Here is a 13,597-nt window from a genome sequence, read left to right as displayed (position 1 = left end):
AAATTAAGTTACACACTATAATAATGCTATACCATATACCATGGTATAGTCTGATTAGATGAGATAATGAGCATTTCACGTCGTAAGATGCGACCAAAAATGCTTTTTTATAATGTAAAGATAAGCAAATTGTTAAAGCACAAGGATGGAAACAGAAGCAAAATAAAACCCCCAAAATAAAAATGTAGAATGTGGATTACACTGTGGCAGTCCCTTTTCTTCTGCCTACAACATTCTTTCAAGGCAGCATTTCAGAACAAAGGTAACTTTTTCAATTGTCAACATTCCGCCACAGCAAAGCTGGCCTATATAATTTTAAATAACTTGCACTGGCAAAAAATTAATGTGCTTGACACAACAAGAAAAAGTTAGTAATGGCCGAAAACTACATTACAACAAACTAATGTCTCTATATGCAACTGTTATTTTTAACTAATTATGAACAATATAAAAAATTAATAATAATAATAATATCTGGGGTTTTATGTCCCAAAACCATGATATGATTATGAGACGCTCGTAGTGGAGGTCTCCAGAAATATTGACCACCTGGTGTTCTTTAGCATGCACTGACATCACACAAACAATGTAGTAAATTAAAGACGTTAGTTGAAAACAACATAAAAATAGTGCACTGCAGTTCAATTTGTCATACAAAAAGAAATAACAAACAAAAATGTAAATTAAGAGCAAATTTGAACTAAACATATTGCTTTCTAGAAAATTGTTTTTCTTCTGCCAGAATGAAAATGCGCCCGACATTTCGACTCCACAAATGTCCCAACAACATAACCAAATTTTGTTTTACGGGCATGCCACTAAAAAATGAAAGAAAATGACAACATCGCTTTATGCACAACATTACCTCATTGATAGATTGACAATAACTTGATGAACAAGGTCACGAATGTGGTCCGTGAAAGCCTCATCATTTGAGAGGTCAAGATACCAGTTGTACACGTAGTCACGGAGAATGTAGTTCAATACCTGGAAAGAAAACGGTTGAAGCATTGCCACATCAATTCCAACAGACACAGACTTGATAACAAACTCTACCTTGAAATTCAGAAGCAAATATCAATGACATGATAGGGACATTTCCTATATATAATGCCCCCCTCCCCCCCAGGAGCGAAATTGACATAAAATGCTGGATATCATACCTCTGATAATGGGTCATCTATGGCTGGATGCCCGGTCAAATACCTTACGAAACGAGTCTTCTTCGGTGGCTTTAGAATGGCTGTTGTAATCTAAAACAAAATAGTTGAAAAGTAGGCATCCACTGAGCAGTGTTGATATCACAAGGTAAACAGCACATGAAACTTAACACAAAATCAACAAAGCAAATGTCTATACACTGCTGTAGTTAAGATTATATAAGAAATGGATGAAGGCACACGAGTGTTCAGTGAATTTCACACTCCAACACCTAACAAGCTGTAACGGCTGCCATACTACAGGATGATTTCAAGATCTTGGAATTTTTTACTTATTTTTTAGTTCTTGAAGATACTCTTGGCACTCAAGCAACAAAATCATTTTGCTTCCAACTTACGAATATGCAACTTCTATCATAAGAGTATCATAACAAGAAAGATTGTTGCTGCAAAAATGAGGCTATTATGAAAATGATGGTTTGTGAATTGATTTGTTCTATCTTCTCTGGTAGCAACCTCAGACATTCTTGTGTGTTTAATTACGCTTATGTTTCAAAATGCCTAAACAATCGTAGTTTACTAAACAGAATATGGACAAGCACAGTCGTTGCGAATTGTTGAATTCCTTTTTTCCTTCGAGAGACATGCAATTTACAGACAGAAGTGTCCCCACAAATGGCCGAAAGTATTAGATTGTTCGATTGGGCTGCATCACATGGTGCAACAAAGGCAGTACACACCGTGCTCACGAAAGGCAATATATTTAAATCTTGTTACCACATTTTCAACCCTATTGTGTTCTAAAAAACTCTGGTCCCATTTTCTTGCAACACACTATAGGTTTCAAAAAATGTGCCAGCATCCACATCAATGGCTATATGTAACAGCTGAAAATGGCATGAGCACGATACGGGAGGGTCTCTACAAGGTAAAGCAAAAGTGTCTGTCTTGTCAAACATGCACTTGGTGAGCTGGCTAACTGTCGGTGGGGCGACTTCACGAGAATGCATGTAGGCCGTCAGCGATACAAACGCGAAAAAAAGTTTTTCTTGTATAAGTAAGTTAGAATTGCAAAATGCCAAAGGTACCACTGTTACAGCCAGAGGACGCCTGGTAAGTGAGAAAGTGCAAAAAAAGAAAATACAGGTGGTGACACTACCTTAGAGTTCCAGCACAAGCTCTCCCATAAAATGACAGATCTTGACAGCATGTGCTAGGGCCTATGTAATCATTCATTGGTAAACATCGTTTTGACTGCACCAAGAAGGATGCAAAGTGTTCACCAAGCTCATTTTGAAAAATTTTGTTGATCCAATATGGCAAAAATATACAAGAGACTTCTAAGTTCATGAGATTGAACTGACGTTCCCATGCTGAAGTTTTGATAATACTTCATGAATAAAAACTTTGACCTTCATTTTCCCGTCTCATAATAATCCTGGGTTGGCAAAATGAGTGACTAGAGAGTTTTGAGGTGTTAATTATTCTATCTAAACTGATTTGACTCACCACTTTATTGCCGCTTTAAGGAAGCATACCGCTATCTAGCACTGTGATTGTCATATACTAATACTAGTCCTACCAATCTGATCAATGAAAGCAATGGTTGTTGCAGCATGCACTACATCCAGTCACCATTTTCTTCTTTAGTTTAGTGCTGTGAAAGTAATTTCCTTGTCAGAAAAAAAAATATATACGCTCAGATTTTATGCATCCCTGGATGGTGCAATTTTCTGTGGTCCCCTAAGAAACACAATTGGGTTGTATAAATGAAGGAGGGGAATTGTTTAGGGCTCATTTCTTTATTTGACCGAAACCTTAATGAAAGCCAACAGATAACGGAGCCAAGAAAGACATGGGGAACATTATTTGCACTGTTTTAAGTGTATTGTAATAATCATGATATAAATGTGAAGAAAATGAAGTGGATGAAAAGATGAATTGCCACTGGCCGGGACCGAACCAGCGACCTTCAGATAGTGAAGTAATGCTGTATTTTTGTACACTTTATTCACATATATATCATAACTACTAAAATACAAGTAAAACAGTACAGTTAACATTACCTATACATTTCCTTGGTGTCCTTATCAGCTGGTTTTCATTAGTAGGGCAATAGAGTACTTTGTTGAATATGTTCAATTTGAAAGGTGTAAGGCCGTATTAAGCCAGAAGTACAAAATTCCGGCGAATATATCTGCCACATGTCATTTATACGCCAGGCAGATAGACCTGCTTGAGGCTCCCACTGACACTGATGCTGTAACAGTTTTAACCAGAAACTTGAGTAGCAAAGTTTCATCATCTGCGTAGCAAGAATCGACATTTTAAAGCCAGACACTTCAAAGCAAACCACCACAGCCACCGAGTCGCTGCAGACGGTACGGTTTCTGTCACGCTACGTGCCAGTTTCAGTGCGAATGTGCAATGATTTTAAAAAAGGACGGAAGAAAAAAGAAAGGGGGGGGGGACAGCAGATTTTCTGGATGGAAAACAATGCACAATGGCTTGACAGTGACAAGACCTAGTTTTGAGACGTTTTACAGCCCGCTTCATTGTCAAGGACCACCATCGAAGCATAACGGGGTGAGCGCACAGTACTGTATAGTGGAAAGCCGTTGAGCTATTGACTGATGCAGCACCTGCTGGAGGCTCCTTTCATCCAGTCTGTATAAGCACAAACTGCAGGCCTATTTAGCCAGAAAGGCTGAGGTCCCTTCTCAATTCAGCAATGACATTGCAAAGCAGGGGGCCTGGTTACCTTAAAGACTCTAAATAAGAACACTGAATCAGTTTAGCACTGTAATGTTTTCTTTTAAAAGCATATTTTTTTATTATTTCTGTACTCGGGAGCTTTTTGCTAAGAGAAAAAAAAGAACAATAAACATTCACTTCTTATAACATCTTCGACCAGCGGCACCGGTGGCGTTTTCTGAGCACTCGTGTAGTCCCGTACAAACATCTGAGCACCACGCGTGCAGTGCCGCATGTTCGATTGGGCCAGCTACAACACGAGTGCACGCCACCGCTGCAGCGCGGATGTCGATGGTGGAGTGTGGTGCAATCCCATCAGCACGCACGCGCTAGCAGACGACGTGGTGACGTTTTATCATCGCAGGCGTAATTTACAGCTGGCACTGCCGCAGAACATGGCTGGGCTGAATAGAAAACGTGCCTGAGCATCGTCTGACCATACCCGCACAAGGCTACTTTTGCTGCCAGGATTTCAGTGGACACCAAAGGCGACGTGAAAATTACCGTAACCCTTGTCAGGTTGGTACAGAACTGATGCAGCACAACCGCCTGGAGAACAGACGCACACACACTGGACCCGTAGCGTCTTGTAAGTGTCGCTCTTTGGTTTTCTGTTTGCTCTCTTATTCCCAGTACAGAGGACGCTGGAAATTGTCATCTGCTGAATGGTGTCTTTTGCAGACGGCGCTGCTGTCGTAGATTCAAATCTTGTGGTTCACACGTTCGTTTGGCTCATAGCATGGCTTGAAAATCGGGCGGTGTTTGAGGTAACTTCCCTTCCACAGCCGAAGATGCCATTCAAGTGCAAGCTCGAAACTTCCCATGCCCAAAATCTGTAGTACGAGATCATGAATTTCTTTTCTTGGGTTGGGTCACTGCGGTAAAGTAATCTACAAAAAGTTCTTTTTTTTTCGTCCCCAGTAATTAGCGTTGTTTCTGCCTCATAATTACTACATTTTAAGCAAGTATGCTAATGTGTCACAAATTTCAAAGCAGTGTGGCATGTTTGGGTCAACAGTGTTCAGTGATGGTTGTCAAAACCCTCTAGGCTATCCACAATTTATTTTGAAATGTAATGTAACAACTGTCTATTGAGAAATGAATTATTCAAAGCAAACACTCTAAATCCTTGAACGCAACAAGGAACCAGTGTGGGAACTTGAAACCCATGTTTTGTTCCTGCATCTTTCTTCGCAAACCAAGATGCTGCTCATGGTTAGATGTATATGACAACTGACCCAGCACTGCTCGTCAGTGCCCCGTTTATCACACAGTGAAGGAGATGCACTGTGGCATTTTCTTTCTTTTACAGAACCAACAACATCATCATAATTTTTTAAATGACGTTCACTGTCAACAGCTGTTGCTTATGTACAAGAAAAGTTTACTTGTTACTCTTTATAGTCTTGAGCTGCAGATATGTGTGGCCACAGAAACTTCAATATGTCAACCTCAACATCAATTAAAGCAATAGTTGAGAGCCTTTTTATTGCCCTTCGTGCCATGTGTTGTTCTTGTCATTAACGAAAGGGCAGTAGAATGGAGGCCATCTGTCCGAATTAAGATCCCTACGCCCACACACTGTGCTTCCTGCATGAGTGAGCCAAGTTTCTATAAATAACATCTGAGTCCTCAGATGCAATAAAAATTTGGTTTCTTAAACAAACAAACAAACAAACAAACAAACAAACAAACAGAAAAACAAACAAGAACATGCATATCTGCCATAGACAAATATCACTGCACAGCACTGCATATCAATTATTTCATTGTTTGTTAAAATAGACATGCATTTTTGCAAGTTCACCTCCATGGTGTGATTGCAATTCACAAATGCGTGTGTATTTGCTGGCATCTTCACTATTAAGACGAGATGCAATTAAAAAGAAATTTTCTTTGATCTGTAGACTAGAGAAATGATATTTTAGCTGTATATAGACATTTACGATAATTTCGAGTATGCAATAATTTTATAGTAGGTTGCACAGATTTTGTTTTGTGCTATGACAAAGTGTAAGGTATAGTTCATAATAGACAAATATTTTATGGCACTAAACGCTTATTGTTCTGAGCAATTGGTGGTAGATATTGCTCCACATTAATTGTAGAATACAAATAAACATAAAAAAGTGCGTATAAAACATTGTAATGAACAAGAGAAATTGTAATGTGAGAATTCCTGGAATCATGAAACCATACTAATTTCTCACGTAAAGCTCGTAATAATTATAAAGGCAATATCAAATTTGAAACAAGATACTTGCACTCGTCGCATGTTAAGGAATACATAGGCAAAACTTCATCCCAATTGAGCAATCAGAAGTACTACAAGCGTGATGCCCAAACTCAAGACGTTGCCCAAGAATGAACACCGAGAAAAACCCATTTTAAAGGTATAAGTGAAAGCCAATCTATGTGGAGAAGATACATTTTTAAGATGATTTCTTCCATCATGAAAGCTTGACGACCATGGTTATTTTGAGCATGTGAATTTAGTTGACTCCTCATGTGAAATGCAATGGTAAACAGCCAGATGACCATTTCTAGGGGACTCTAGACAATAAGCTCTCTTTAAAGTTTTAAGTATCCACCTTAAGCCCTTTAAAAACAACTTTAGACTACTTTGAGATTAGTTTCAATCGCCCCTCTTTTTTTTTAATGAAAGTAGAGAAACTAATTTTGTGAAAGCAAATAAAAACAAAAGAAATATGTATTTAGGATAAACTTGCATTTTTTATTCGCATCTCCTCTTAAAATAGACAAGAACAAAAAGTTGTGACTGATGTTATTTCCTGCCTTTGTTTTCACTTCACTTCATCCATTACACCGTGATAAAAAATATTCTTGGCACTGCTACAACATCACGCTATGTGAATGCGAGCTGTGCAATTACAGGAGTCAACTTCTTGATTTACTATAAGTGGCTCGGAATGCGGCTCACAAAAGCCAGTTTATTACTTGAAATAAAAGGAAAAAGCACAAAAAAACACTGCCATTGAGGAATGGCTGCCAGGACACCATTTTGAATAACCAGAAAAGCTAACCTTCTCGGGCATCTGTCAACGCAATCCATAATAGAATAGGTTTTCTGGAATGCTAAGTGGCCAAATCTTTGAAACGACTGCCAATTATGTGTGGGACTCTGTAGGTCAAAGTAAGTATCTGGAGAAGTAGGCCACACCACTGGCACAAAAATGCATGAGCAGGTGAGATATGAACTTGGCAGAGAAAGGGTTGACTGCAATAAATGAGGACAGGTTACACATAGCGCCGCTCACAACGAAGTTTAAGATCATGAACAGACTAAGCGAGTACAGTTATGCCAATGGTCAAGAGAACAGCAATCCATCCACTTACTTGGGGTAGGCCTTTGACACAGTGGTTTTCTGGAATGTGTGGTAGAACAGGGTCATAGGATGGCTCTAGCTGCTGCTGGTACTCCATCAAGTAGCCCATAAATATGATGCTTGAAGAATGAACAGATCAAAACAAGCAATAAGCTTTGGTGAAATCTAAAACCCCTACTCCAAGGGTCACTTTATAGTCATTTCATAGCAAGTGCATTTCACTACTAGCGAGTGCACTTCACTACTTGCAGGCTGTTACATGGAAGTGGTTAGGGATGTTTGGTGCAAAACACACTTTCATAAAAGTTTGTCTGGTACGAACTCATTTCACTAGCTTGAAGTTAATAGTGGCTAAAAAGGAAATAAAGCAATATCAAAGGCACAGTCAGCAGTGTTCTTAAGCCACTGTTTCTGATGTTTTGGAATGTTTGCATGTAATTGACTTATCTATCTACTACGTATTTATTACATACTGAAGAGCCTTGGGTGAAAGCAGGAGGACTCAGGTTGGTAACAATTTTACAGACTTAATACAAAACAAACATATTATGGATGCAAAAATACAATGTAATATAGAAAAAAATTACTATTGCTGTGCAATGGCTGCAGTTTTACATCCGAGCAACAGCTGTCATAGCGACAGTTTACCTCATTCACACTTAAGTTTATTTTAAACACAGTTTATAGCTATATCACCCTATTATTAAGCTAAAACTGTCTATATTAGCATATGTATGTTGTACCTGATGGTTCATCCACTGCCTTTACCATAACTTTCAAAAACCCTTTTCTTTCTAGTATAGCAGCACACTAATAAAGAGACATTCAATGCACTAAACTGTGCTAGCTCAGAACGACAATAAAGCATGTACATATGGAGCATCAGAGCAACTTCTTGTTGCGCATCATTAGCAACAATATAAATGCTTACAACTAAAACTAAGCACAGAGTTCTCAATAAGCAATTAATGGTTATGAGTTCTGTGACAACAGTCTGCTTCGAAGCAAAATATGACTTTTATAAGTGCAACAGTGGCAACAAATAAACCCCAAGCATATTCTAAGAAGCTAAATGTGGCCTTAAGTTCATAATGGCAGCTCGGATGAAACTAAGCTGTTATGGTGTCATGATGTTGCTGATTAAACTCATTACAATACCAGCAACTCATGCCATTGTCGTCAACAACGTGAAACAAACAAAGAAGAGGCACTATATGAATCCTGCAATAAGGTTTTGTGACTTTGTTGCTGTCAAAATATGGCTGTAGAGACAGAGACCCAAGAGCCATAACCATATAGCTATTGCATGAGATGCCAGGTCAAATCTTGTACACACGGGCATTGTTAACGTGTGCCTGACTGAACAGTGGGGCAATGTGCAATCACTACAGCCTTGTTTTCCTCAATGACCTCGAGCAAAAGTCAGGTTTCTCGGACAACGAACCGAAGACAAGCCTGCCACGATGTACTTGTATTTAAGACCAAACAACACTTCCGTCCTGATCGAGTCACGGTTGCTTTCATCAGGAACCAAAACCTCAGTACATGGGTGCTTTCGGAGGTGTAGGTTTAAAATTTTCCAGGGAAGCGGCGTGTGTGGAGATATGCGGGACTGTAATCCCGAGGAAATGTGCATTGCTGGGAGAAACGAGAAATGAATCCATGCTTTTGATGAATCAACTTGGCGAATGAAACCATGCACTTCAGGGTACCTTACTATTTATGTTGCACACAACAGCACCAGATGTAAATAAGTAATTTGCAAATCTCGAACAGCTACATTTGTAATAATTACAAATTGATGGGCATACACTATGTTTACTTATGCATTACAGCTACGAATAGCATCAGGAATAGATAGAAAAAATTCTTTGTGGAGAACTCCTCAATGACTTAAATGATCATCATAAAATCACTACTGCCTCCTACTCAAATCAACACAGTATGCTGGACTACATGGCCTTTGATGTTTTATGTTTACACAATACCCTTCGCAAAGACATTTATTACACTTCTGCAGCACCATTTTACCTCCATGGCCACAGTTCACACTTGAAAATACTTATAAAGTGTAACAAAAATATAGGCGAAGATTGGCTATTTTATTTCAAATTTCAAAATGTCTAACATTTGCACAAACGTATAACCAGCTAATTGCACATTACTCAAGAGGGGAGGATCAAGGATTTTTGTTTTTACATCATCTTACAACAGACACATCCTTTGAATGCTCACATGCCAGCCACTGTAGAACAAGTACCCACAAAACATGACAATCTTTCCAACGTACGAAGCATTTACTGTCATGCGAGAGTGGGTATACTCACCCTAAGATAGTTACGAAAATGCAGAGTGGAAGTAAAAAGCAGGCCCAAAATCCAAATGTTGACCAGAAAAGAACTATGGCCAACCCCACCCATCCAAAGGCTCCCAGCGACATCTGGAACACAAGCACATTATTTTTTGTACATTTACGAACAGCTAGGTGAGGTCCCAGCTAACAGGTCGACTAGGCGGCATGTACTAGAATAAGTATATGGCTATACTGTTTGTTCTGGTAAATTGTCCCAACCACAAAGAAAACAGGTAGGATGAACTAGTGATGCATTTTATATACACATTCAATGACATTAATACTGTATGCTTGAGTGCTACATACTATGATAAAATGCTAGTAGAGTGAAAGATGACACCAACTGGCGTTGAAAGCAGGCACTCACATCGATGACACTGTTTCTATTAAACAACAAGATGAGATGGATCATGTGGTGCTTGTCTATAAACTGAACTCTTGTAGTAAATTCCGACGAAGTGTCAATGAATTTCCTAAACTTACACAATATTATTACAAGCTAGTGTGGACTTCAATGAAAGATCATCAATTTGATACTTGGTGTGTATTCGATAGGGATTCCGTACAACACGTTCCTATTTCATTTTTCCTAAAAATAACTGAATCGCTGGTTAAAGCCTATGTACCAATTTATGGTTGTTGGCATTAAACACAACAGGAAAAAATAAAAAAAAATAAAATCAAACACAGTAGCGCCTTTACTCATTATTTAGATCGAATGAAGCTGTACCCGCTATCGAGAGGAGTGAAACTGATCCTCCACTACGTAGAAAGAGGGTTCAATTTACCCACCGCTTGCAAATCACGTGTTTTTCGTCCCTGGCACTACTGGAAAAAAAACAGCAAAAACAAGACGCTCCCAGAAATATGTCCATCGTGACTCATCGCGTGTTTGTTTCGTTATTTTAAAAAAGAAAAGCTCAAAATAGTTTGACAGCCGAGGTTCATCAACAGAGCTGGACTGTGACGCTACGGCGTTGCGTATACATCTATCCGAAACCTATTGGTCAGACAGCTTCGGATGCTGCAGGTTTTCAAAAAAAGAAAAAAAAAGGAACCTGAAAAAGCTGCCAGGAAAAAAAAAGGGTTGGGGCGGGAGTACCAAACAGAGATAACGGAAAGTACAACTGAACACTGAAAGGATTTCACGCCCGGCGTCAACCTAACACAGAGATAGCGCACAGGCAATGAATGAAAGCACAGTGCAGGGGGCAGAGTCGGCGAACCGATCAAACGCGCACTGGTAAAATGCGTGACTCAGAATGTCTTCCGAATGGTACGTGTCACAGACTTGGCAAATTGTTCCGAAAGACAGGACACGCTGCCAACACGCCGGTTTCAAACAGTAAAACATAACATTCGCGCATAAGCGCAAGGTAAAGCACTAAGACGGGTGATGTTACGATTTATTGCTACCATTTCCAAATCCTTTGACGCAGTGCCACAACACACTCGGCGTTCTCGAATGCGGGTTAGTACGTTATGTCCGCAATGACGGAACTCACGGCAAAATACCAGAAAGTGGGGGGGAAACCTATTCCGTAACGGGGCGGTGAAGGAGCGACGTAGAAAACCGTAATGAGCGTATCGGCCGGACAAGTATTCACGCAGGTATCCCGAACAGCCAGCGACATCACGAGCAGCGTATGCTATCTACTTACATTTAAAGTCGCTCTACCTACGTCCCGAAACTCATCAGATTGTTTTCTTCCCGGTGAACCTAGAGGAAAAACGTCATAGTCGACGGCCGATATGGAACGGACCACCGCACAAGGTCAGCCATGTTGGGTTGACGAGTGCGCGAATTCCCCGTAAAGCGGCGCCCTTGGCGATGCTCTTGCCATCTAGTGCGCATATTTGCAACCTAACAACAAAACATCCCCTCTCGGAATGTGTTGGCGCGCCATTTGAATATAATGTCCACCAGGTTAGTCATAGATTGATTGATTGATTTGATTTGTGGGGTTTAACGTCCCAAAACCACCATATGATTATGAGAGACGCCGTAGTGGAGGGCTCCGGAAATTTTGACCACCTGGGGTTCTTTAACGTGCACCCAAATCTGAGCACACGGGCCTACGCAGGTTAGTCATAAGGGCAATTACAAATGTTTTGTGGGGATGTCTACTCGAAAAGTGAAGGTGCATCTCTTGACTGCAGAAATTTGAAAACAACAGCCGGGGAACTTATGCGTTGTGTTTCACCTATGTTTACGCTTGAGGATCGGGAGGTTCAAAGTTGGGAAAAGAGGGGTGGGGCTGCAAGCAAAAACACGAGCCCCCTCCTTTCGGCGCTGCTTGTGGGATACAAGTGCTCATATTGAACGATTTCGAGGAAAAGTGATGGCCGAAACGCACGTGCACTATAGTGACGCAGTTTGCATTGTAGGTACATATGTGATGCGTTACATACGGAAAAATTGTTTTAAAGTATTATTAAAGTTTTATAGTATTTAAAGTATTATTAAAGTATTAAAATACTAGGCGGTCAATATTTCCAAAGCCCTCCACTACGGCGTCACTCATGTGGCTGTTCTGGTGCGTTAAGCCCCACATACCAATCGATTAGGCAATCAATATCTGTACTATGTAACGATTTTTCTGCTAGTAAAAACAAAAAAAAAAGTCATTCCAGTTGGAAATATTCTAACTGGGACCAGTTCAAGTGGTTTATGAGCCGAATTGGCAGTGAGGACCAGTTGCCAACCGGTCATAACAGGTCCCTCTGGAATTTAATACGACCAAGCCCCCTCACCGGTGTTACTTCAACCCCCCTCCCCCCCCCCCCCGAAAAAAAAATAGAGTGTCTGGATCCGCCCCTGTTTGCCAAGGAGTAGTACTCACGTCGAGCGACACGATTAGTCCATCAGCCTTATCGCGCAGACTATGCACACACGCACGCGGAAGTGAAAGTGATATCACCACGCGACTATACGCCGTCTCGCATTCAATTTCACCGCGCTCACGACGACGTATCCAATCACAGCCGTGTTGCCGCCATGATGCGAGCGCCCACGGAGGAAGGAAAGGTAGGAGAGGGCATGCCCAGCCGCCGCGCTACGTGAAAAGTGTGGCGGAAATGACATCATGGCGGCCATAATCACTGGGCACAATGGCGGCGTTGTTATGGTTACATGTTGCGCAGTGGAGCAACCTTTCCTTCCTCCGTGCGAGCGCCCCTGGTAACCCTTCCTCCATGCCCCGTCCTTATACGTATCTGCAATATTTGAGAGAAGCGAAACGAGCAGCACGAGAGTGCTTCGTGTGCACCCTTGCTACCTTCGAGAGTGGAGATTTGCATGCTGCAGGTGGAACGAAGGAACCTGTCCGAAAAAGGACAAACGCCCACGAACGCGCCTGTGGGAAGCGCGTGTTTGAGTGGACAAGAAGATAGCGCAACAATCCCGCCGACGATCGATCAGTGCAGTGTTGAAATGTTGACCGAGTGGCAGCGCTGACGTTTTCGCACACGGTGTTTCTTTGATAACCGCCGCAAATGTACCACATGCGTTTCCAGCGCCACGCATGTTTTTGTAGCCATTTTTATCAACGCTGCTCTCACGCAATACCATGGCCGCCGCAGAGCGAGCTGGGAGCAAACTCGTCTGCCCGAGAAGCTTGGGGGGTCATTCTGCATAGCCCCCCCCCGCTTGAAAGTTTGTGGCGGTCGCATTTCGACGTAGACGAAATGCTAGATAGACGTGTGGCAGCTTGGGCTAGTTGGTATGGCATCACGATAGTTATAGCGCGAGAACAAAACGCCGACACAGAGACAAGAAGGAGCACTCGTGTCCTTCTTGTCTCTGTGTCGTCGTTTTGTTCTCGCGCTATAACTATCGTCATGATAGATAGACGTTGTGCTTAGATTTAGGTGCACGTTAAAGAGCACCAGATGGTAAAATTTTAGAACCCTTCATTATGGCGTCCCTCATCCCCATACCATAGTTTTTGGACATAAAAACCCAAGAATTGTTGTTGTTATCT

General features: G+C 41.1%; 1 protein-coding gene across 1 annotated transcript in view; it reads right to left on the bottom strand.

Annotated features, from left to right (window-relative positions):
• The window catches only part of LOC119178547 (sorting nexin-13), a 61,812-nt gene extending 50,401 nt beyond the window's left edge, over positions 1-11,411 (bottom strand). Inside the window, exons 1-5 of the mRNA XM_075888389.1 lie at positions 11,276-11,411; positions 9,589-9,701; positions 7,272-7,380; positions 1,164-1,253; positions 866-987 (exon numbers count right to left, since the gene is read on the bottom strand). Of these exons, the coding sequence (XP_075744504.1) occupies positions 866-987; positions 1,164-1,253; positions 7,272-7,380; positions 9,589-9,701 (434 nt within the window). The 5' untranslated portion in view covers positions 11,276-11,411. The remainder of the gene's footprint in view (positions 1-865; positions 988-1,163; positions 1,254-7,271; positions 7,381-9,588; positions 9,702-11,275) is intronic.
• Between the last annotated feature and the right edge of the window lie 2,186 nt (positions 11,412-13,597).

Source organism: Rhipicephalus microplus, chromosome 1 (assembly GCF_043290135.1).
Source record: "Rhipicephalus microplus isolate Deutch F79 chromosome 1, USDA_Rmic, whole genome shotgun sequence".
In the NCBI taxonomy this organism is placed as follows: domain Eukaryota; kingdom Metazoa; phylum Arthropoda; class Arachnida; order Ixodida; family Ixodidae; genus Rhipicephalus; species Rhipicephalus microplus.
Note: the sequence above shows the minus strand (reverse complement) of the source record. Positions and strands in the feature narration are given on the sequence as shown.